Here is a 25,018-nt window from a genome sequence, read left to right on the forward strand (position 1 = left end):
AGGAAGAGGTTCATTGATATTTTCTGATCTGGCACTGTGCTTTGCACTCTTTCAGGCTTTCATTCTGTTTGAACAGGGGGGCTATTGTGGAGGCAGCAATACTGCAGGATGGCTGGAAACGAAAGTATACACCTCCTTCCTCACATGGGCTCTGTCACCAGTTTACTTCATGGTACACTACTGGCCAGGGCTCAGAAGTATTTTGGAAGTACAAATTACTTTTTCCTGAGGACCATGGTCTATCCTATGAAGGCACACTACTGTGGAATTAGGCTGGGCAGTTGTAAAGAATACCAGCTTGAGTTAAATATCGGAAGCACCTCATCCACCCATTCTGTCATTTCATCCCTTTATTCCATTCACCACATGCTGTGGGCACCCACCCTTTTCCACATGCCCCTTGCTTTCTGCTGCCCTGTTCCCTGGTGCTCATGCAACCCTTTTCTCTAGCTGGGCTCAGCCTTCCATGCCCAGTTCAGTTCATTTTTTGTGTTTGTGATCCCCCGATTGTTTCCACAGGGATGGCCACTGCCATCTCTTTGGCAGCTCACAGACTGCCTAGCGTTCCTCTCCAGATGTTTGCTGCAGTGGCTCCTGATAGTGTGGTTTTGGGTAAACTAGACAGATGCTGTTTTGCACACAGTTTAATTCATTGGGGCAAGGCCTCCAAAGCCAGCTTTGACATGAGTCCAGGGAAAATAAATGGGGCTATCTCCTGAGTCTTTCATATTGTGCTAAAACTCCATCCCTGTTAGTTTTTTGAATGACCATTTCCTTTTTATGTAATCTAGTAACATGAAGACAGGTCAGCAGAGAAATACTAGAAGCAATAGTTGATGGATTCAATGGTCTTTAGTGGTTCACAACAAAAATACACATTTTGCAAGCTTTACAGTGAACTAGCTAAAAGGTGCTCCTTTTTCACATTTTTCATAATTAACAGCATACAAGGCAGTAAATTGAACAAGCCTTCAACTAAAGTTTCTTCTACAAAATATATTTTTGAAATATTTGAAAAAGCACCAGAAATTCCATTTCTGTTTAAGCATGCCTTTCAAGTATAGAGACAAAATACTACAATATGATTGCCTCATCTTTTTCTCAGTAGAAGGTAATAGCTCATTTTCAGCTTAAAGTTCTATGTTCTACTGATCTACTTAAAGACAACCTTTATAACTGCATTAGCCTTGAAGACTAAGATTAACTATTACCGTATGGCTATTATGTATTATACATATACATATACATGTATATTATTATATGTTATCCAGTTATCCAAACATGCTCTCTGTTAGTGAGTGGGCAAATGAACAATCATCATCTGCAGTTTCTACATTATCTCCAGAACGTGATACCACCAGTGTTTCATCTGGTCATGAAGTCTACCTTAGAAGAAAAACCAACCAACCAAAGAGTGACAAAAAAAAGTTTAGAGAGTCTGTTGAAATGTCCCTGGGTTTTGAGTTTTTTAGTTGTGAAGGATTTTTGTGAACTTTAGCTTGAGATAGAAAGTTGTAACTCAAATAATGCATTTTGATATTCTTCATTGTTGCTATCCAAAGCAATGGCTTTCTCATACCACTCAATTGCTTTTTCTTTTCTACCATTTAGGTTATGAACAAGTCCAAGTGCACCAAAATCTGTTGCATCTCCTAAACCTCTCCTAATTTTTTGTAACAACAGTGACTGCACAGCTTCACTGCACTTCTTCCCTACGTAGGAATCTTTTTCAATTTTCAGCCCTTCTATGTAATACTTAATGGCTTTCGATTCTGACTTCATATTAAAACGCTGACAATTGCCATACGATAAGTAGAGTTCTTGTTTTTCACCAGAGGATAGATTATTTCTGTGAAGCAGTTCCTGAAATATCTTTTCTGCTTCTTCATACCTCTTGCCTAGTGCATACACACTTGCTAGGTCAGCATGGGCAGAAACAAATTTTGTCTTTTTGTCTGCCACTATTTTAAAATGAAAAATGGCAAGTTCAATGAGTTTCTCCACGTCATCTTGAGGTGGATTTCTTGTCTGTTTCAAGTTTATTACATGTCTTCTGTAGCAGATGCCTAGTTGGTGATGCAAAAAGCCAGAATTTGGTGTCAGTTCTAGGGCCTTTTTCAAAATCTTCACTGCCTTGGCTACTTCTCCTTTCCTTCTGTAAAATTTAGCAGCATACCGCAAGAAATAAGGAAGATCAGGGGTTTTCTGTATAGCTTCTTTAATGTACCTCTCCCCTTCATCAACTTTTCTGAAGTCCTGAAGTTTTAATGCAAGTAATGCCATAAGGCAAGTATCGTTTGGATTCAGTTCCACTGCCTGCTTCAGGGCCTCAACCGATGGGCTTCTCTCTCCACCATATCTGCGAGCTAAACCTTCCAAACGATACAATGCTGTTGCATAGCCAGCATTAAAATCTGGGTTAGCAGGCTCATTCTTTAGAGCATTTTCAAAGCAATTCTTTGCTCTCTCAAAGTATTTCCCCCCAAAACTTAATAATGCCCATCCTTGCTCAGCATAGACCTCTGGAAGTGGAGTCTTCCAATGAGAAGTACTTGAAAGTTTTTTGCAGCTGTCTTCCACTTTGCTTACATAAGTTTGAGCTTCTTCATATCGTTTCATGTGGTAATAGATCCAGGCATAGTTCCCCCAGGTAACAAGACTTCTCCTGGCAATTTCATCTGGATGATGTTTTTGAACAACTTCTTCAGCTTTTTGGAGATTTCTCAGGGCTTCCTCGTTTGAATTCTTTAAGTGACATACATAGGATAGTAGATTATAGTTTATGAGGTTGGATTCTATGAAAAACTTGATCTGATTAACTATTGTTTCCTCTAGGTCATCAAGATCTACATCCTGCTTCAGCAAAGTCCATGTAAAATGACATTCTAACTTCAGCAGAAAAGCCTTCAAGGAATTCTTCGAAATGGTGCTAGAAGAGATCAAAGAAAAAACATATACTCTGTTTGCTTTTTGCTATTCTTGTTTTTAAATCAGGCATGATACACTTCAAAGGCAGGCAATACTTCACCTCATGTCCCTAGTCCACAATATTTCAAATGAGCCAAAGCTGTGGGGAGTCATAGGTCTAAACTGCTGCATAGTTACTTTAGTAATTCTCCTTACCAGTATATGAGGGCATCTCTTACATAGCAACACAGCTGATGTTCTGGATGTTAAAGAGGAGGGCTGGTCTCTGTGGTAAAGCTGGCACACCTCTGGGCCTCAGGAACATATTTCCTATGCTGGGAACAATTGCTGAAGCCTACCCAGAAGAGGTAATCACATAAGATTCTCCTAATGTATAAAGAAAGCGGTTTAGTGCCTTTCCTATGTCTCTGTACATTTTATGGCTTATGTTACAAATTTGATTTTGAATTTCCTGCATTTATAAACCCTCATTTGTTAAATCATAGCACCATTCTTATATTATCCATCTAACATCTCCTGTATCCAGGAGCTGACTCCCAGATCGAACCAGTCTCTCCACTTGCTGGCATTTGGGTGTAGAGGCCCACGAGGATGCATCCGCACTCTGCTTGCTGGTATAGACCACGTGCCCACTCACTAACCCTATGCTCCTCAGAAGCTGGCTCTGGACATCCAGTGGCTGGTCAGGGAGCTTCTCTCTCCCCAGATGCCCCACCCCTAAACACACACACATATCTACTGACCAGACCCTGTTTACATACAACTGGTACTGAGTACCCCTTTATCCCTGATGTAGTTTACATCCAGCAGGCAACTAAGCACCATGCTCCTGCTCACTTTTCCTCACCCTCATGGAAGGGGAAGGAGAATCAAAAGTAAAACTTGTAGCTTAAGATAACAGTTTAATAATTGAAACAAAATAAAATATAATAATAATAACAGTAAATAATGATAGTAAAAGGGGAAAATAAATCTCAAGGAAAAACAAGTGATGCATAATACAATTGCTCAGCACCTGCTGCCTGATGCCAGAACCCATTCCCACACCCCCATCAGCCCCCCTTCCAGGTAACTGCCTCAGCTGATATACTGAACATGTCATTCTATGGTGTGAAATATCCCTTTCGCCAGTTCAGGTTACCTGTCCTGGTTATGCTCCCTCCCAGCTTTTTTGTGCACCTCTTCCCTGGCAGAGCATGAGACACAAAAAAGTCCATGAATTAGGATGAACACGACTTTGCAACAAACAAAATGTCACTGTGTTATCCACATTATTTTTATACTGAATCAAAAACACAGCATTGTACCAGCTACTGAGAAGAAATTAACTCTTATCCCAGATAAAAACCATGACAGTCCCTCTCTATTTTTCAACAGTTTTTTCTTCCTAAATCACCCAGATCCCTTGATTCTCTGCCCTTGGTCCCCTCCCCAAACATCCCCTAAGAAGTCTCATGCAATCCCCTAATGCTTTTCCTCACATCCCATAATGTGTCCCATATCTCTAGGCACTTCTGCAAACCTCTGATCATGCTTGGTGTCCCCCCAGCCCATGGGGCTGAGGTTCCCGTCGAGTAGTCCTGGATGAGCTGGGTGGGGGCATATGTCCCTGTCTGAGGCACTGAGGAGCCCTCACCTGTCCTTGTGCCTCTCTGCCACTCCTGTGTGCCCAGGGGTGGGCTGATGGCTCTTGGACAGGCCTTGAAGCAGCCAGGGCAGGGTGTTATTTGGGTTTCCCCTTTTGCCATTGCCTGCATGTGCCTCTGTGTGGGTGCACATAATGGCTTTTATCACACCATCTATCAAGGACACACCTTTACAACACAGAGAAGATGACATACTGTGCTCTCCCTTAAAGAAGGAATCATATACAATTTAATTACTGGGCTTCTCAGTCAAATCCTTCTTTCTTAGAAAGACTTCTCTGCTGTCCCTCCTGTAGAACCTGGTGGGTCTAACAGCCTGTGTGACACAGCGTGTGCTCCTGCTTAACTGCAAATCACGTCTTTTGGGTAAAAAAAGGAGTGAATGGAAAGGCTGCATAATTATGAGGAGGCAAACCAAGGAGTAATTGGGAAGCAATTCTTACAGGTTCTGGGCCAGTGGGAAGGAAGGACACATTTTCACCCAAACTGTCTGACACAGAGGTACTGGAGGAAGCTCAATACAGATAAAGTCTTTATTGCATAAATTTGTCTTACAAACTTCTTTGGCTTGCTTAAATAATCTCTACCTAACTGGTGTGTGGATTGGTATTAACAACAGTTCCTAATAAGCTGTATGTGATGTAATTACAGTTCTGGGATGAAGGGCAAGTGAGAGTAAGTTCCTGCTATCACCGTAACTTGTTACAAAGCTTTGGCAACAGGTGAATACCACAGATATTGGCTCCCAAATCAGCAGGAATAGCTTTGAAGCTTTTAAATAGTTCAATTCAAAATGAAACATTTGTAATTTTTTATTGCCTCACCCAAGAATCATGATAATGTCCATGGCTGAAAACAACAGTGGAGAGTAATTAATCAAAAGAGATTTGTGGGAAATGAATATTCATGAATGTCACAAATGCAGGTTTGAGATACAGATTGCATCCTTTTTTCTTGGCATCAGCCTGGATTTCATCCCTGAACTGCATGCACACAATTTTTCTAACTCTTCTGTTTATAGAAACTGAACCTTGCTGGAGAAGCAATAACATTACAATATTCAAAAGCATCCTTATTTTATTTTGATTCTTCTAGAAAATATTCTGGAAAATATTTTCTCTTGTTTTATTTTCAAAGTCCCTCACTGCTTACATTTATGTAAATATTAAGCATTATTTTCCTGTGGCATAGAGAAAAAGCATCTTTCAGAGAGTTGGTGGCTATCTTACCTCATGGTTTTCCTTCTCTGCTCACTTGCCCTCAGGTAGCCTCAAAGCCAAAGGAGTGTTGCTCACTGTTGTTATGCTTTCCATTTTATATAATCCAGCCCTCATGTGATCTGTGACCAATATCATGGGAAACAGAAAGTGAAACTTCAGCTCTTCTCCTACTCTGCCAAAGCAGAACAGTCTGCAGTTAGAGAATTGAAACTACTGAGTCAATAAGCTGCTCTTTTGCAGCCTGGCTCTGTGCCATGTGTTACTTTGTGTTGTGGAGAATACGGCAACAGCTCCCAGTGCTCCTAGCGCTTACTCTGTTCAAAGGCAGAGGCATCTATGATAGGGGGAATATTTCAGCAGTCTAGTATGGGCTAACCTGGCTATCACATATAGGCTAGGGAAGGGTCATTTCCCCTCCTTGCCTCTGCATCTTTGCACACCTATGTCATGCTTTAGGCTCCTATTTTACTGGTGTTGTGTCATCTGTGTAACAAACACACAACCTCTTATCACCCCTGTTTGCAGTGCTTCATCCTGTGTTTTCATATTACAAGGTCTCTGCTGTTGTACCAGACCTGTGTTTCTCTGCACTATGTCATTGTCTAAGAGTACAAAGTATCTCATCACACCTGCAGGAATTGTTTGTTGCTGCTCTCCACATAAAACCAGTTAACCTGTCATAAAGCAAATTAGATACAGGCAGTCAGTTCAAGAAACTGCCGTCACAGTTGTGCCAAGCAAAACAAAGGCACAGGCAGGTCAGGACAAGGTCAAACTGAGCAGACCTGGCAAGCCTCAGTCCCAAGGCCATGCAAACTCAGTGCAAAGCTTAGGGCCTGTGGCTGGCAACAGCAATGCCATGTTTCAGGGCTATGCACACGGTTAACAGAAGGGCATGGCTTGGGGACTGGAGCACCTATAGATATGAACAACTCATTGACTATTTAAAAAAAATGTAAAAATGCAGACTGGCTTTATAAAATTGATCTGAGGAGTAATAGAGATCCAAGAAACAGTATCTAACATACATAAATGTCACTATTCATAATAAATTTAGATATAATCTAAAGCTGCAGACGAGTAAGATAAGAGAAACATGCAAAAGTGTGTTAAGCAAAAATAGGAAAATGACTCAAAGTGGATCTGGTGAGAGGAAGAAGAAACCGCAACCATCAGCATCATGACAAAGATGGCACTGCCAGATAACTGTTCATGTTCTTCCCTTCAGCAGCCTGAAACTACGGATTTAGATGCTCAGAGAAGCTTTCTCTAGGGGAAGGAATAGAAACTAACAAGTGTCCATGCACGCACATGTGTCTATAACAATTCAAACCATAATATTACTATTACTTGGACTTTTCTCTGTAAGTACTTTATCTGCATTATTATTGCCTTTTTTAATAATTACATCTAGACTAATAATAATTCTTGTCTTTCATTATACTAACAAAAAATTCTTGTCTTTATAACATTTGCTTCATCGTTACCCATAAACATCAGAGAATCTCTCTCCATTCCATTTTTAAACATGGGAGCATCTTGTTAAAAAACTTGTTTAATTATTAATTTCAGGTGCCCCTCCCCTTCTGTTTTGTAGGAATAAGCAAACAAAAATGCATATAAGGCTGCCTCAAGTGGCTTCTCCTTGCTGCTAATATATGACAGTGTTGGTTCCTATAATTTTGTGAGGTTTTTAGTGGAGCATGCACAGGTTGTCCCTCTGTCCTAACAAGCCAGAAAGTCACTTATCTCAAGTCTCATAATCGTGTCAGACTTGCTGCTGCTGCCATCATGTTCAATCTCTGCAACTACAGACAAGAATTAGTGGTATTCCATGTTTTTATTTATAAATTTATATAGTCTCTGACTGCCGGTTTGTATGTTTTTGAGAATTTTAGGTTCTGGCTTATAAAACTTTATCTTCCATGGCATGAACAGTCCATATCCCCACCCTCCCAAGTATGTAAGGCAGAGGGAACCTCTGGATCTGGTGGAAAGCTGCACTTATCCTCTGGGTCTGGCCAGTTTACGGCTCTGTCGAGCTGGGTCCAGTGACCTTGGGCTCTTTGGGGGGGAAGCTGGGGCAGCCTATGAGCCACTGCGGAAGCGCTCTCTTGAGGACAGCTACTGGCAGTATGGGGAGTTTCAGATGCATGGAGTGAATTCCTGGCAGGCAGTGACTCTGCAGGACAAGGCTGTCTTTTGCCTTTCCCTCTTCTTCCTTTCCCCCCTTTCCCTCTTCTTCTTTTCCCTTATTTTAAAAAACCCTAACAAATCAGTCTTACTTAGAACTTCCAGTTTCTGCAAGAATCTGGAGCGCCTTATTAATGCACACCTCTTGTGTCTAATTTAAGTGACTGTGTGTGTGAGGAGGAGTTGTTGGAGTTGATGTTTCAGAGTTCAAGATAAAGGTTAGTACAGCTACTACACTGAATAACCTTCAAGGTTCTAGCGACCAGGTATTTGGTAAGAGATGAAAAGAGACTGAATTGAGAAGGAAAAAGGATCAGGGTGTCTACACAAGTTCATGTATTTTATGGAAAATAACGTTGCTGGTAGTTGTAGAAAAATGTGTTTAAAAAGTCTGCAATGCCAAAATCAAATGTGGATGCTAATGATTCATTATGGTGCTAAGTATCCATGGATTACTTGTCTCTTCTTCTGTCCCAGGTGTGTGTTTTCTTTGGTGTATTGTTTGGTACATATGGGCAAATGCAGCAATCTTCCTCCTGGAAATGGGAAAATGCAGCAATCTTTCTCCTGGAACGCAAAAATTTGCCCCAGTTTCCTAATTTTATATAAATTTAGTTGCATCTATATGCTTTGGTTTGACATGAATGCCAATGAAATAAAATAAATGCAGGAAAGTGCTTAAAATAGAGTAAGTAAGAGAACAGTTATGCAATGCCTTTCTGCAACCATCTTTGTAAGCTGCTGCGTATCACACAGGAAAATTCCCAATTCCTCCTACATCCCTGCTGCTTTCACTCCAGGGAGAGCTGTAACTGGGCTGACTGCTATCAGGGAGAGCAGCGCTGCATAGAAGCAAACACAGAAGCTTCCTGGAAAACACGTGTTCAGAAATGGGGTGGGAACAACAACTGCATTCATATTTTATACAAAGCCTTGGCTTACTTGAGTGTTCTGTAGATGTACAGGAATAGAAAATGGCTTAAAAATTATCTACACATTTTATGAGAGGAAACTCATATCTGGACATTTCCTTGGAGATGAAAAGGATACATACTGACAAAGAATTCCCCCTTCATATCATTAGCCCAGCCAAACAATTGCCTGAAATTTTCATTATTAGAATAATGTGAATGATACCATTAGGGGGTATAAATGGTGTAACAGATGACAGGATGACTTTAAATATCCTATTTTATGCAGGTTTCAATTTAGCCTAGATTAGTATATAATTACTATATTTGAAAGCAGCAGTTGTGGCATTTTGTAATTTGCGTTTTCCCCTAGGAGGGGAGAATACCCTGTAATTAGTTTGACAAAAACCCCAAGTGAATCACCAATCAATATTTTTGTTACCCAAGTTCTTTAAAATCAAACAATCCTAAGAAATAGGACTCAGGAATGCAAAGGGTCACATAGTGGCATGTGACATAGCTACATATCAAAACAAGGGTATGCTATGAAAATTTCCGTGATTTTTTGTTTAAAATCTTGGTGCTTTCTAAATAAACATAAACATTTCGACTCCTGACATCCTTCTGCTCTACCACTGTGTGTTTAGTATCAGGTTTTTGTATTATTCTATGGATATTACTTTGGGCCTGGGCCTAATAACATGAATATTTATATTAAAGGATTGAATTTCGTCCAAGATTTTGCAAGCCCCGTCACATATCTGCTGACCACAGACACGCTTCTCTGGGAAATTATAGCCATGCTATGCAGTACCTGCCAATTAGTTGCCTCAGAGCATGAAGATGAAACAGATTCGCAGGAAGCAGTGATGATAACCCTGCTGTAACTGCATGCCTGCATGTAACTCAAGCCCATTTGTATTAGGTTTGCTATGTTTAGGCAATGCTCGGAGATGATAGACGGGCGATCTGTTGGTATAAGCACGGCAGTGATGGCTGGCTGGCAACACTGTACCGGCCTCGCGAAGGGCGGGCGGCAGCGGCGGCGCAGGTGCCCAGCGCGGGGAAGGCATCGCCGGGACTGTCCCTGCGGGCACGGAGTGCCCACGGCTCAGCCCGTCCCCGCTGCAGCTGCCGCCGCTTACGCCATAGAGCCCGCTGCGGGCGGGCGGGGCGGCACAGACAGCACAACCCGTGGGGCACACTGTGCGGGGCGGCACACGCAGCACACCGTGCGGAACGGCACAGACAGCACACTGTGCGGGGCGGTACAGACAGCACACTGTGCGGGGCGGCACACGCAGCACACCGTGCGGGACGGCACAGACAGCACACTGTGCGGGGCGGTACACGCAGCACACCGTGCGGGACGGCACAGACAGCACACTGTGCGGGGCGGCACACGCAGCACAGCCCGTGGGGCAGCACCGAGAGCGCTCCGCAGGCTGCGGATGCAGAGGACGAGGAGGCTTGGGAAGAAGCGCACGGGCGCCGTTTTGGAGGCTGAGCGGCTTCTGGAAATGAAGCTGGGGGATGGGGGGACGGATCCACAGACAGGGCTGCTGCAGAAACGCTGAATCACGCCGCCTCAGGCGGCTCAAGGCCGGGCCCGGCACAGGCAGCGGCGGCTGCCGCGGCTGGGGCGGGGCGGGACGGGCGGGGCGGGCGGGCCGGGCCCCCCATAGGCCGCGCCGCGTGGGCTGAGCCCCTCCCGCCGGGCGCGGCACCGCCGGCCCTGCCCGCGCAGCGCACCCGCGGCGGGCGGGACAGCCCAGCCCAGCCCACCCTGGCCCGGCCCGGCCCGGCCGCTGCCCCCGCCCCTGTCACGGAGGGGCGGCACATAATTCTCGAGCGGGCCCGCCCGCGGCCGTGCCGGGTTTTGCTTCGCCGTGGCGTCCCCAACCGCTTCTCGCAGCGCCAGGATGCGGGTCGTTGTAGCCGCCGCTTTCCTGTTGCAGAGCATCGCCGGCTCGGGCGCGTTCGCCGCAGGGAGGAGGAATGTGGACCCCGAAACCAACATGAACATCGTGAGTGGCGCGGCCGCGGGCGGTGCCGCGGCTGGGAGCGGGCAGGGCCCCCTCGGAGCCGCGGGGGGTCCGTGGTGCTGCGGCCACCTGTGCGCGGCCGGCCCAGCCCAGCCCGGCGCTCACACCTGCTGCTCGCGCGGCCACGCTCTCCTCTCCTTTCAGCTCCTTTGTCCCTTGTTGCTTGTCGCGAGTCTTTCTCTCACGTAATTGTCTAATCCAGACTTGCGTTTTTTTGCCAGAGTCCGGGCATTCTTTGTTAACTGCGAGAAAAGCGGATGTTCATGCAGCACACTTGCGTTCCCAGTGCGTGTTCTTACCCACAACTGCTTTTTCATTCGGCATTTACTCTCTAAACTTCATTCTCCTTCTGCTACAGTAGCCAAGTCATGCTCTTGGTAACTGGTATTAGTTTCTCTTTCCTCTGGTATATCTAAACTGTGCAATTTTTTTCACATGTGCGAGAAGATACTTTAAGCTACAAATGCTCAAGGTGTGTAAGAACAGAAGTGCCTGGATCATGCAAATACAGTTTCAAGGACTGAAAATAGTAATTTAGTCTAATGCTAATAGCATCTGAAAAGATGCTAGCCTTAAAATCATTTTTGAATGTTAATGTCACTGTGGATAATTAATATATTTAAAAGATGCTTAATTAAATTCTTCTCTTCCTTGCCCAGCACTCTAAGAGTAGAACTCTGATCAAGTCTTGCATTTCTCACATTTTCTCAAGGCACTGTTGTTGGTACCAATTAAATAGAACCAAATAAAACCAATTAAATAGCAAGGTCACTTCCCTAAGGGAGTTGCATCGAAACATAAAGTCTAAGACATAAGAGATGGGAGGTAAACCTAATAATGAAATTGTAGGGTTCAATGAGTGTGGAGATTTTTATTGTTGTTTTCTTGTTTGATTTGTCAGCAAAGTCTCTTAAATGCTCTGTGACAGACATAAGGTTTGAGGAGAAAGACATAGCACATCCTTCTCTCCTTCTGTATGCTGCAGTGGGGCCAGCAATTTTTTTTCTGCCCTCATTTGTTTGTTGCCAGAAGATACTTGTTTTCTTGAGATCAGATAATTTCAATTTTTATCTGCCAAATGTGCATCTTGGTGTTTTGTCCTGTCACCACAGTCTCCTTTTCAACACTTCCATCTTCTTGCTGTAAGCACCATGTGGCTGGGGACAGGCTAGGGAGTCCTCCCAGATTCCTGGGATAAGGTCTGTGCCCTGGCTAATTCCTGACTTTGTGCTGGGTTAAGTCTGAGGAAAACCTGCCCACGTTGGAGAGGCAGGTGGTATTGCACATCCCTGCCACTTCCTTTAATTTCATGTTGCTGTCTTTAGAAGAAACCCAGAGAACTTTGCATGTGTTCCTGAACTGAGGAGCCTGATAGTCTGGCTCCACGATGGTTTCTTTTCTTTCCTCAGAGTGAAATTATTACCTTCAGGGGATACCCTAGTGAGGAGTATGAGGTGACAACAGAAGATGGGTATATCCTTTCTGTTAACAGAATTCCTTATGGAAGAAAAGGCCATGAGGAAAACAAAGGTAAGATCTCTGTCCATTTGAAAAAATGGGAAGTAGTGAAAAAGCTCAATTGATTCATAAATCTGTAATAATCCAGAAAAATATTAAAGACTGCATGACTTACAAAGTTAGAGAATGTGGCCAAAATAGATTATGCACTTGTAGAGTGGCTTGAGTAAAAAAAGGGAGAAGGATTTAAAAGTCTGTGTTTTCCTGGCATTATCTTTTTGTGACATTAATACAAAGCTGGTCAAGGTTGGTTGATTCTTTTGACAAGTGAAAAATAAGGGTTGAGATTTACTGGGGTTTTTTTAAGTAATAAAGTCTCTCGAAAAGGTATTGGTTGTAAGACTGTTGGATTATTTCAAACCCCATTTTAAAAAATGCTTCTTTTTAACAAATAAGTCTGTTAAAAATGCCTGATCATTTTTAGAAGCAGAGCCAGGTCATGTACCTCTTTTGGTGCAGTATAACTAAACTGCAGGAATTCTCACTAGAATGTTCACAAAATCATTACTGCCTGATTTTTGCATAAAATAAGAATTTGTTTCTGTATTTTAACCTCTCTGAAGCTCCCTTTACAGTAGGGTACAAGCCAGACCAATACTGCATACTACTGGGCTGTCATATTTTACACAGCTGCTTAAACAGGTTAAAAAAATAAAAGAGATTGTGTCAGAACATCTTGAGTACAATACATTTAAAATACATTGTAAATTAGAATGTGTAACAGGTAGCTGACAACAGTAACCCCTGACCAGGTTGTTTTATCCATGTGACTTGATGGGGACTGAGGAGGGCATTGGCTTGTGCTACCACAGCACTGGTACAAGCCGTAAGGATTACTGTGAAAGCTGGTGTACAACCATGGAAGAGGTGCAGGGGGTGTCCAGGTGAGGAGGTGGGGGAGAGAAAGGCTAGGGGGAATGTAAACTCAAACTTATAAGGGAGTGATATGGGCAAAGGTTTTTGCGAGGACTGAATGATGAAATGCTTTCAATGAGACAAATGGATGCGGAAGAGGAGAGACATGTACCCTTTGACTTGCTATCCTCATACACTGCATGTGGAATTAACAGTGTATGTGAACAGCAGTGGCTGAGTTCGGTATCAGTCTTGACACCATCCCTTACAAAAGTTCCTGCAGACAACAGTAGCCCATTGCATAGAAACTAAGAACTGTCCTGGAATGCTTTAGACTGGAAAAAAACCTAGGATGACAAAATCATGGAGCTTATGAAAGAAATCAGTGATTGTCTTATAGCCTTGGGTGTGAACGAGATCGGTGGAAAAACCCTCTCCCCTGCCAAAGGCCAACCAACAGTCTTCCTGACCTTATCTGTTGGTTTTGTGTGAGTTAAAATGTTTGCACTGTCCGTTGCCTCTCACAAGGAGTGTGTAAAGATCAGTACATGGTCCTGTCAAGCCTGGCAGGTGTCTCTGTATTTCATTTCAGAGAAGCCCACAGCTGCATTTGTGCCTGTTGATTTTGTTGAATCCTTCACTGATGACATAAGCAAACAGAAGTTTCCTGACCTGTGGGAATTCTCCACATTCCCCTTGCCGCACCCTCGACCCCAAATTCACGTTTTGAAGAGTGCTTTAATTTTGAAAACAAGGATTAGTGAGCACATTTGTGGAAGTATGAGCTCCTGGGAGAATGAAGATTTCAAAGTTCATGTTGATCTTAAGTTTTTATAGACTTGGTATCTTTTCTCACTGAGATACCAATGCTGTGTTACTGCTGACTTAACATATGTATGCTGTATTTTTCTTTTGCAATACCTGTGTAATGTGGATAGGATCCCTTGAAATTATGTATCACATGATGTTTTGGAACAAAACCTATGGTTCTTCAGGGGGACAAAAAAAAAGAAAAATGTCCAGAGAACTTAAAAGCAAAACATCAATGATTTTGTTATTTAATGTTAACAAAATAACTAAAACAACTGCATAGCATGGGTCAGAAAGGCATGGAAATTAGTCTGTCCTCAACTTCTTGGGTTTGTAATGAAGAGAACAAAATGTTCAAAGCAGAAAGGACAGTTAAGGACCTACCTTTTTCATTCCCTCTCTAGGGTATTTGGAATCACAAATGATAGAAAATAATTGTTATTATCCAAGTTAGTTTGTCATATGATTGTGCAATTTATGTGGAGATCTGCTGACTGCTGGTTAAAGTGAAAAAGGAACTGGCAGGAATTAGAGCTTAATAGGAAAACAGAATTAAAGCAGTTGAACAGTCTTCTCCTTCCGATGTTAGGAAACATGCAATAGCAGTTCGAGGAGAGCCTGTACTTGAAAAAACCAAAGGCTAGTTGATCTGAGTTTAGTAAAAGGGAAGAAATTATGAACATTAGTGAAAAAAAATTCAATGTTAGATTTAAAAATTTCATTTATGAGACACTTAAGTATTACTGCAGCGGAGTAACGCTTATGTTGAATGGTACTGTCTCCAGTGCCAGTTTGGCAGTGCTGAAGATTTGCTCTGCTTGCCCAGACAGTATGCCACATGGGCTTTTTTAACAAAAGGGGAATAGCAGGCACTCAGAAGGTTCCTCGTCACAAGATTGCTAGAAAAGGGGAATATTGCTAATTTGGATTTTGGAACTTGCGGGAAATATTTGTGGACATGACCTTCAGTGGAGGGTATAGGTGACTGAAACAGTTGTGATTTGGCAGTTTCTGCTGAATGGAGGAAATGTGTATGAGTCTTTATTGTAGTAGAGTGATATGTCACTGGAGGATTTAAATTCCTGAGTAATCGCTGGCACTGAGAGAAACTTATCATGTTACTTGATTTCAGTTATTAAAGCAGAAGCAAAACTTTGAAACACCTGTGCTACTATGAGAACCAGAAACAGGACTTTGTATTTTCTGGAGATCATATTTCTCATAAAGGATTAGATGTTAATTTATTTTCTTTGTGTAGAAGAAGGAACCTTCAATTTTTATATCCATATTCTACATAAAGGTGTCATTTCCCTTTTCAGGATGAGGAAGTCAAGAGACAGTCATCCTAAATTCTACTTGGATCTAAATGTGGTTCTTATAACTACTTAAGTTAAGGGGAGAACGTCCTTTGAAACACAGATTGGTTTGTTGGCTACTGTGCTGCTCTTCAGGTTCTGCCAGAACTGCGGTAATGGAAGGGAGTTGCATACAGATAATATCATTACCAGCGGCAGAGATTTCCACAGCTCAGCACACTTGTTTGGCACTCTCTTAACTAGAAAACAAAGATCTCAGGAGCACATATATGGGAATGCCTTCCCCACATGTAGGGAGAGGACAAGGGTCCTGAGTAGTTTGACAGTCTCTATGTTTGGCCTGTTTGTCTGAGTCTTCGTGAGCTTGAAACAGTTGTGAGAGCTACTTGTATTTTTCTTGTAGCTCCTGCTTTTCTCATGTTTGCATATTGCACATTTGTCTGTTTTGAGCATCAAGTTAGGAAACTAACAAATTGCTAGTTTAAAATCCTTAATGATAAAAAGTAGCTTTTTGTGAAAAAGCATGTGATTTCATAGCATTATGACAATTACACAAAGTGCTTTTCTTGCTAGCTTAGATCAAGTAGATTAAATACTCAAAAGTGCAAATCTAAAACAGACTTTCAGTGGCTCACTTGAATTACTCTTAGGTTTTCAATTCCAAATGAACAGGAAGCTATGACAAATGCTATATTTTTCAGGTCCCAGGCCTGCTGTGTTTCTCCAGCATGGTTTGCTTGCAGATGCCAGCAACTGGATCACAAACTTGGATTACAACAGTCTTGGCTTTATGCTAGCAGATGCTGGCTATGATGTATGGCTGGGAAACAGCAGAGGGAACACCTGGTCCAGGAAACATACACACTTCACAGTGAAGCAAGAAGAATTCTGGGTTTTCAGGTATGCTTATCTTGCTATCTTCAATCCCATTCTGAATGTTCAAGATATTTTTTTCTGGTTACATGTGCTGTCACATATGTAGGGGCAGTAAAGGGGAGTTTTGTGGTCAGTATAGTGTGCTGAGATTCATGGGTAGTCAGTAGAACATTAATTACTTTCACCAGTGCTCAGTGTGAAGACTTGGTCACCAGTGTTCTGCTTCATCTAAAGGAAGCTTTTCTTTGTGTCCAAACAACTGATCCACAGTGCAACAAGTTCTGTGCAGCTGTTCCTCACTGATAATTTTACTTGCACAACTGACTTTCTGTCTTTGCTTTGTAGCTTTGATGAAATGGCTAAGTATGACATTCCAGCCTCAGTGGACTTCATTTTGGAGAAAACTGGCCAGAAACAAATATTTTACATTGGCCATTCACAGGGCACCACAATGGGTATGTGAAGAGATGCATTTGTTAGAATATATAGCGTTTGAAATGGTATCAAGTTCCACATATGTGGTTTAATGATTAAAAAATAGGGCTTTTGAAATCTGCTTCTGGTTTTTAGCTACTTCCTGGAATATTCATCAGCATTAAAATGAAGAGACTGAAACTTTTGTGTTTACTTAGAAGTGGAAGGCTGTTGAAATGATAAATTGAAGTAATGGGTAGCCAGCAGTATGACTTGTATTAAAACAAATTGATAAACTATGCATAATAAAATTAGACTCATAAGACACATATGATTAAGATTCCCATTTCTAGAATATTTTGCTGTATGTGAGGTCTGGCTCACGTGCTTTCGACCTTCTCATAGAAAGAATTAGACATGTTGGGTTAGTAAGCATTAATTTGCTTTTTGGAGGAAAACAGTCCTTGTGAATTGCTGCATTTGAGTTTTGTAGTAACTAGATTTATTTTCTTTATCTAAACTGATCCTAGGTGCTACAATCAAACTATTAATCTAAAAATACTTTTGCACACTTTTTCATAGATTTTTTGTAGCATTGTTGCCAGGTAGAATTCTCATCTAATGTGTGTTAGTGAGGTTTGTTAATTGTTCTTACATTATTTACAGCTTTTGCTGCTTTTTCAACTTTGCCACAGCTGGCTAAGAAAATCAAAGTGTTCTTTGCCTTGGCTCCAGTAGCTACAGTCAAGTTTGCCACTAGCCCTCTCGTAAAATTGGGAGTGTTTCCTGACCTCCTATTCAAGGTTTGTATTTGCATGTAAATAAGCCAAGTTTTAAGCCAAATGAGGTATGCCCCTTTCTAGTTGAAAATAGCACAGCAAAGAATGTTAATAGCTGTGGATTAGAGAGTAACATATGACAAGAATTCCGGGTCAGTTTTACCATAATGATGCTTTTGAAGTTAGCAGTGGCTTCTCTAGCTTTATTACTGTCTAGTGAGACAATTTGCATCCATTTAAAGTAGTATCTTACAATTAACAATTTAATAGATGGAATAAAATTATGTTTTAACATTTTTCTAGAATTTAAGCTACTGAAATCTCAATTAAATAGTTGCTCTGTTTTAAGAGTCATATGATACCTTTATGCATAATACTTCTGAATTGTCATGCACTTTAACAGATTTGTTTCACAATTAACCATCTAATATTGGAAGATGGTCCTTCAGAGGGTGATTAAGAGCAGCAGCTTTATTTAGATGCTGTGAATCATCCTCTGGAGGGGTTTACCTTTTCCCCATTAACATCAAGGGTAATGTAGGCAGGCTGCAGTAAGTGCCTGAAGTCAGACAGTGAACACCCTGCTGTGTGTCATTTTTAACCATGTTTTCTTGCCACCACCCACAGAGTTTCCCATACAGAGCTGTTTGTTCTGTGAGATAAACCCTCCTTTGATGTACCTTGTACTGATTTAATGTGTCTGCATTATTAGTTCTCTTCTCCAAAGGCAGTTAACATAAAAGTGACACTTACAGTTGTGATCTCCTGTTTCTTGCATAATGAATCTTGTCTAGTGAGACTAATGGCTGATCAGTTCCCTGTGCAGATGTCCATGTTGTGCTGAGGAACTTGATTCTCATGGTGACTTGCAAAAAACTGGAGCACATGGAGTACCTCACAGTGACAAACCCACGGGTCAGTTGTTTTTAGAGAGCTGTGTCACTTTTAAGGAAGTTCTTGGTGGGCCATTTTAAAATCCTTGAACATTTAAAAAATATCCATCAAGAGAAGTTGTCACCACAGCTCATGCAACATGGTTTTGTCTCATGATTTGAAGAGAGGAAGTTGCAAGTACAAAGCTTAGCATACTTCTGCCCTAAACAATTCTGATGACAAGAAGCTGTACAGTGCTCCTGTAAAATACTGAATTTAAATTTTATTTGAATTTGACGTTAGGTTTGGAATTCTTGCAGGATTTTCCCAGTTCTTGTGTAGTTTTTGAGCAGTAATGGACTGCACGCTTTGTAGCAGAAGCACCAACTGTGACATTCCCATGGCACTGTAAACAAGGCTGATAAGGAGATAAATCATTTTCATAGGACACTCATCACCAGTGCAAATGGAAATAATTACATGAAGAATGTTGTAATATAAAATCTGAAAACAGGTCATTCTGTGCAATTACATGTTTGTCCTGTTTGTTATTTTGTAGGACATGTTTGGAAAGAAACAATTCCTCCCGCAGAACTCTGTGCTGAAGTGGCTTGCTACCCATGTTTGCACCCACAGAATTCTTGATGATCTTTGTGGCAACTTATTCTTTGTTCTGTGTGGCTTTAATGAGAGAAACTTGAATATGGTGTGTTTTCGTGACTTTTTTAAGTAACTAAATTATGATGAACTCTAAGACAGTAATGACTGTGTCACTGTACTGATGGACCTTTAGTGTAATTAGCAAACCACTAGTGCTGCCTTCATCATGTGGAATTTGGACGAATGTCTCACCTTGGTATAGATTAGTTGCTCAGTTGTGGTGGATAGATTTAACCTTTTAAAATGTTACTGGAAGTCCAAAATACATTATTTTAGATCTGTTGAGGAAGAGGATAAGAGATATTAATTAATATGAGGATAAGAGATATTAATTAATATGATGGGACAAGTATTTACTTCCTTGCAAGGAAGCAAGGAATAAAGATACAGTTTTCAACTGTTTTAAGAATACTCTTGATGTTTTCTGGTCTCTTGGTGAATGTGTGCAATTACTTTCTTTGGGACCAGTTTCTGACCCTGCTGATGGCTTCATCTGCATCTCTGGTTTCAAAGGAGTTGTTCACAGAATTTGTTTTGTTTTCTAAAAGCTGGTTAACAGCAAGTGTCATGAGACTGCATTTTTTCATAGTGCTTCCTGAAGTGTTTCCAGCTCTCTGGAATCAGTAGAAGCTGGTATCAGTTTAACCACTGGTAGATGAAGGCTGAGAATTTTTCTATTGGAGCAAGATAACTTTTTTATCATTGTGTGTGCAAAACCATAATTTTTTGGTACTTCACGTAAAGGTAAAAGGTAGTTTTTTGATGTTTCCTTGCCCAACCCATGCAGTTTTCATGGGTTTAATGGTTGATAATATTTTTCTTCTGTCAGGTTTTTAGTTTCCCCTTGCTATTTTGTACTTCTAAATAAAAAGTGTTTGAAGTTTTGAGTCACTTTGGTCTGGCAGCTGCTAGTTTAAGTGTGACTAGCAGAAGTTTTTTCTGAATGTCCTTTTAGATATTAGTTAATATGCTCCCAATTCTTACAATATGAGCACTTTTTTTTCTAAATATATAAAAACTTAAGGGATATCATTATTAGATTTAAAATTCAGCTTTAGCGTTCTGCGGTTAATTGTAGTTAATCCCCCAAATGTTTGAACCTTTTATCTCATCTGTATCTGTGGCTCCAGTTAACTTTTGTTTGTAACACTTTTAAGAGGAATGGAATAGTTTCTATTAGTTGTTCAGGAAGGACCAATGGGTAGAACTGATGCACAGTGAGAAGTAAACCTTGTTAATTATCTTGTTGCAGAGCCGAGTGGATGTGTATTCAACACATTGCCCTGCGGGAACATCTGTCCAAAACATGATCCACTGGAGCCAGGTAGAGTTTCTGGAATCTAAAATGTCCATGACTAACTTTTTTGTAGAATATTGATGTCTCTGATATTTAAATGGAATAAAATACCAGAATTATATATGCAGTGTAACCCCAGTGAACATTTGGAACTACCAGTTGTCAGAAGAGCAGCAGGTTCTTGCTGCTTTCATGGTAAGGTCTTAAGCTGGTTCACCAGTCTTCCCTATTTCTTTGAAAATATGCTAACTGTAAGTACTTCAGGCCAACAAAAAATAAAACAGAATAACTTAACTCAGAGATGCTGTAACAAGTATTTCTTTCCCTTTTAGCAAACCCTGTTTAAATTACAAGTTGTATTTTTAGCAAGTGAAAAGCAGTAGGTTTTCTATTCTATTCTGTTTGGCTTCATTTTATATTTTATTAGTATATTTTGAATTTCATCTCAATGCACAGTTTCATGCCTATGATGGTGTGCCTGCTCAGCCTTGCTCAGCAGGCTGACAAATGAGACATTTGCCATGGATGCAGTGATCAGTGCCACCTGTGATCTTGTGGCTGGGCTTGGTCACCTGATCAGAAACAATGTGTTCTGCTGTACAAGGCTGCTCTACTTTTTGGCTTGGAAAGTAATTTGTGAAGATTTGAGGGTTTTTTCAGATCTGTGTTATATAGACTTCTGTTTCTCAAAACTAGATGGTAAATCATGCAGAGTAGACTTTCTGAGAAAGCTCCATGGTGTGTTTATACACACGTAGACAGCAAGGTAAATGTATCAGAAGTTAGCATGGAGTTGCCACATCTTGGCTTTGGATACAGTAAAACTGTTTCTCTTAATCTTTTCTACCAGTGCTATGAGAGTGAGTGGCATCTTAAGGGACAAAGTCTAATAGTATTGAATGTTAATGTTTCTCATCCCTGTGACACTGGGCAAAGCAGTGACACTTGCTCGTGGTAATACTTGGCATTCTGATGTTGCTTGTGTTGGTTGCCATTGGCAGTTCTCCAGAGGACCTACAGTTAATTCTTGTGGTAATGTTGCAGTTCTTTGTATGTGTGTGTGTTTATTTCTAGGCTGTGAAAACTGGAGAACTCAAAGCTTATGACTGGGGAAGTAAGGCTGCAAATATGGCTCACTACAACCAGGTAGGCATCTTTTATAGATACAATTCTTGAGTGTTACAAAAAGTAGTCCTTGGGTGCTTCTCTGGGTGCTGTGTTTGTGCTGCATGCTCAAGAGACATTAGTGTTACCCCATAACCAGATTGGAGATCTGCTTTAAACAAAACAAAACATACAAAGAAAGAAAAAACAAACCAAAAACGGGGTATCAGACAGGACTGTAGTCCTAGGTCAGTATGGAGCTTATGCTTGGATACAAAGTTGTGGAGGCACAGTCTTTCTTGAGGGGAAGTCCTGCCAGCCTAGATCATGAGATCCCCTGCACTTGTCAAAATTAGGCATAGACTGTCATTTCATGTGTATTGCTTATCTTTAGCCTGTTTAACTTGTATGCATTTTTGTTCTAAATTGCAGCATACAATACCAAAAATATTTTGTCCTTTGTCTCTAGTGACTGTGGAATATTGCAGTATCATACTTTCAGAGTAGCAGTCATTTTGGTCTTAGAGTTCAGAAATATCTTGAGCAGGATGCATTCTCTGAGACTTCTGCTACCCTGCTGTCTTTACCACTACACGTGCTGTAATATTGCAGGACTCTTGCAGTTACATTTTTGGTTTAGTCTGGGCTCCACCTCCATCTCTAGCTGAACAGAAGAGAAAGTGAGAATCTAACACATTCTTGCAGTTGCTAATATGTTATGCTGCAGAGTAGACTCATACTGAAGATTTTCTCTAATACTTTGATTTTCACTTTGCCCCTCCTCAGTCTTCTCCCCCTTTCTACAAAATAAAAGAGATGACTGTACCAACTGCGGTGTGGACTGGTGGACAGGACTGGCTGGCAGACCCAAAGGATGTTGCTATGCTGCTCACTCAGATCACAAATTTGGTTTACCACAAAAAAATTCCAGAATGGGAACATCTGGATTTCATCTGGGGCCTTGATGCACCTTACCGCATGTATAATGAAATAATTAACATGATTAGGAAGTATCTCTAAACTGATGTGGTATTTCAGAGTATTACTTCACCAAGAATTTGTCTTCTTTTTGGAAAATACACTTTACTGGCAATAATGCTACATTGTTAATAAGATGCATTTTTAAAATGCCGGCAATGTCTTCTGAATCGAATTCATATTTGGTTGTTTTTTTTCTCAGTATTATTTCTCTCTCCTCATAGTATTCTGCTGATTTTGCACACAGTGGCATGGTACTCAAAACACAGCAGTAGGACTTAGCACAAAAGGGGTATGTCATATGCACATAAATTTAGTGACATGTCTGAAAGACTGGTTAGTCCATTCAGCACTGCAGGTGCTTAAAAATTAAAACAGTATTTCACTGTGCTTAAAACACTGCCATTTCTCAGTATGTTGCCCTTTCTGAGTACCTGTCAGGAGTACTCCTTGTACTGCAGTGACCCATTTGGTGCTGGCACTTTACAAAGCACTTAGTGACTTTTTGCTGTGTTACTATTTTAGCCAGACATAAAAGCTACCTACATCAAATTACTTTCTTTTTCAATACTGCCCAGAAGAACTGTCATGAAGCCAGAGATGACTGCTGTCAGTTAAAATGTCCTATTTTGGGACTGATTCATTGCTGCATTTTCTTAATTGAATGGTGTCCCTGAAGTCTCTCATGTTTCACATACCAGCTACTGGTACAGGTTGTTATTTGCCCTCGCAGATTACTGGAACAGGAGTAGTGGTTCAAAGAAAACCACTTTCGGTTAACTTTGTCAACAGGTTATGGCTTTCAAGGAGAATGATGTAACATATTTGAATTTTGCACTGACCAATAACTTGAAAACATGGTCTCCCAGCATACTACTGGTGAGAGAAGAGCCAAAGCATTAATTCTACATCTTGAGTGACTTAATTTGTGTGTACTTGCTCCCTTAATCATCTGCTGCTTTGAAGATCTGTTTACTTCTTAACTGCTTATATGGGGCTCCCCACCTGTGTGTTCAGGAACTGTACAACAGCCTGGAGAAGTCTGACAGTATTAATAGCAGTTCCATTTGTCTCAGTTTCCACTTCAAACTGGGGCTAAGCACCCGTTTAATGGGGAAGAGGATTCACATCTGCCTCAGGGTTCTGACTTGGAACTCTTTCTATTCACTATGCTGATGACTTTGGCTCCTCTCAGATGCCTAAAAGTTCCATGCCAAATGAACACTCTCCAGAGTCAGTTGCCTCAGTGCAAGATGATAGTTTCTGTGTCATGGTTGGATTCAACCTAGATTTCTGTCAGTAATCCGAACAGGATAAAGAGCCTTTCTACGTGGCATAGGAAATAGTGCATTCTAAACTGAGGCAAACTTTTTTATAAAAAGAAAAAAATGTTGCAAAAATATACCTAAGCCATAAATTAGGGCTTGTTCATTTGGGTTTATTTTATTCCTATTCAGACTCAGGGAATTGTCAGGTGTTGTTTAAGGAAAAAGTGGTTCATTTGTTCAGGGTATTTCGGTTGCAATTCCTTGCAGAACCTCTAAGTTTGCAATATATTTGTATCAGCCAGAATTGCTTCACCTGGCTGTGCTGAAAGGAAGCTTCTATAGGAATCCAAAGCTGTGAACTTAGCAGTTCTGAGGGTATGTGATATGGCAAGAGCCATGTGCATCATGTTTATTATGCTTTCAATAAATATGCAACCTGCTTGGTGTTTACAGTGGTGTGGTGTGTTTCACTTCCTGTTTCATGAATGAATCTTTGGGACAGAATCCAGAAAGCTGAGTCTAGTCACAGCTATTATCCACAAAACATTACAATAGAAAAGTAAAATTGCCAAGTAAGCTTCCATTTTACTTTTTCCCTGAAAGTTTTTCCCAAGCCTAGAAGGCCATTCTTGTTTTTTTGGAGGACTTCTCTGAGACTTTTAAGTAAAGTACTAATTGCACATAGTTGCACACAAGATAGAGTAATTTTTAAGCCTCCAGGTAAGGCTTCTTTCAAAACACACGCCAGAAAGTTTCTTGTATCATATTCTTAAACCTTGGGTAATTGGATTGCTTAACAGATTGTCTGGTAATCTCATAAATAGCACTTAACCACACAGTAAGGCAGGGAACTAATCTTTGCCATAGCACACATGAACTAGCTTTTGGCCTTTGTCACCTTTAATAATAAATATGCCGAGTCTGTACATTCTGAATACCATACTTGTGCAGTCAAGACAGTGCACTGTATTAAATCCTACATCTTGCCACTTTTGTCAACTGATGAACCCCCTGTGTGCCTGGAAATAAATCCAGTACAATGGAATTTTAATACAATGGCCATTATACAGCTTCTCTGCCTCACCGGAGCAGGGATGGTTGTGAAAACTGAGCTGCTCTGCTCTCCTTGACTTGCTAAAGTTACAAGCACTGTGTGACACAGACTTGAAGATGTGTCAATGGAAAGCAATGTACAAAAATAAGACACCCTGAACCCAGAGGAGAAGAGGGAGAAGCTTGGTCTGATAAGAATCAGCAATGATGAATGGTACATTTTTTCTTCTAAGCAGATCCTACATACTTAGTGCCTGTCCTATAGCTATCCATG

The 25,018-nt window shown here is 41.1% G+C and overlaps 2 protein-coding genes across 2 annotated transcripts; one reads left to right on the forward strand and one right to left on the reverse strand.

Moving 5' to 3' along the window:
* Positions 1-84: 84 nt before the first annotated feature.
* LOC139676024 (interferon-induced protein with tetratricopeptide repeats 5-like) lies at positions 85-5,881 on the reverse strand. The gene is made up of 2 exons (XM_071564446.1): positions 5,804-5,881; positions 85-2,929 (listed from the first exon to the last, which is right to left on the reverse strand). Exons 1-2 carry the CDS (start codon positions 5,806-5,808, stop codon positions 1,495-1,497), a joined length of 1,440 nt encoding a protein of 479 aa, XP_071420547.1. The 5' UTR covers positions 5,809-5,881; the 3' UTR covers positions 85-1,494.
* Positions 5,882-10,694: 4,813 nt separating this feature from the next.
* LIPA (lipase A, lysosomal acid type) lies at positions 10,695-24,141 on the forward strand. The gene is made up of 9 exons (XM_071563220.1): positions 10,695-10,925; positions 12,353-12,473; positions 16,144-16,342; positions 16,664-16,773; positions 17,399-17,535; positions 18,944-19,090; positions 20,297-20,368; positions 21,416-21,487; positions 22,232-24,141. The coding sequence occupies exons 1-9, from the start codon at positions 10,821-10,823 to the stop codon at positions 22,463-22,465; spliced, it is 1,197 nt and encodes a 398-aa protein (XP_071419321.1). The 5' UTR covers positions 10,695-10,820; the 3' UTR covers positions 22,466-24,141.
* Positions 24,142-25,018: the final 877 nt, after the last annotated feature.

The sequence above is a fragment of the Pithys albifrons genome, chromosome 9, assembly GCF_047495875.1.
Source record: "Pithys albifrons albifrons isolate INPA30051 chromosome 9, PitAlb_v1, whole genome shotgun sequence".
NCBI lineage: Eukaryota > Metazoa > Chordata > Aves > Passeriformes > Thamnophilidae > Pithys > Pithys albifrons.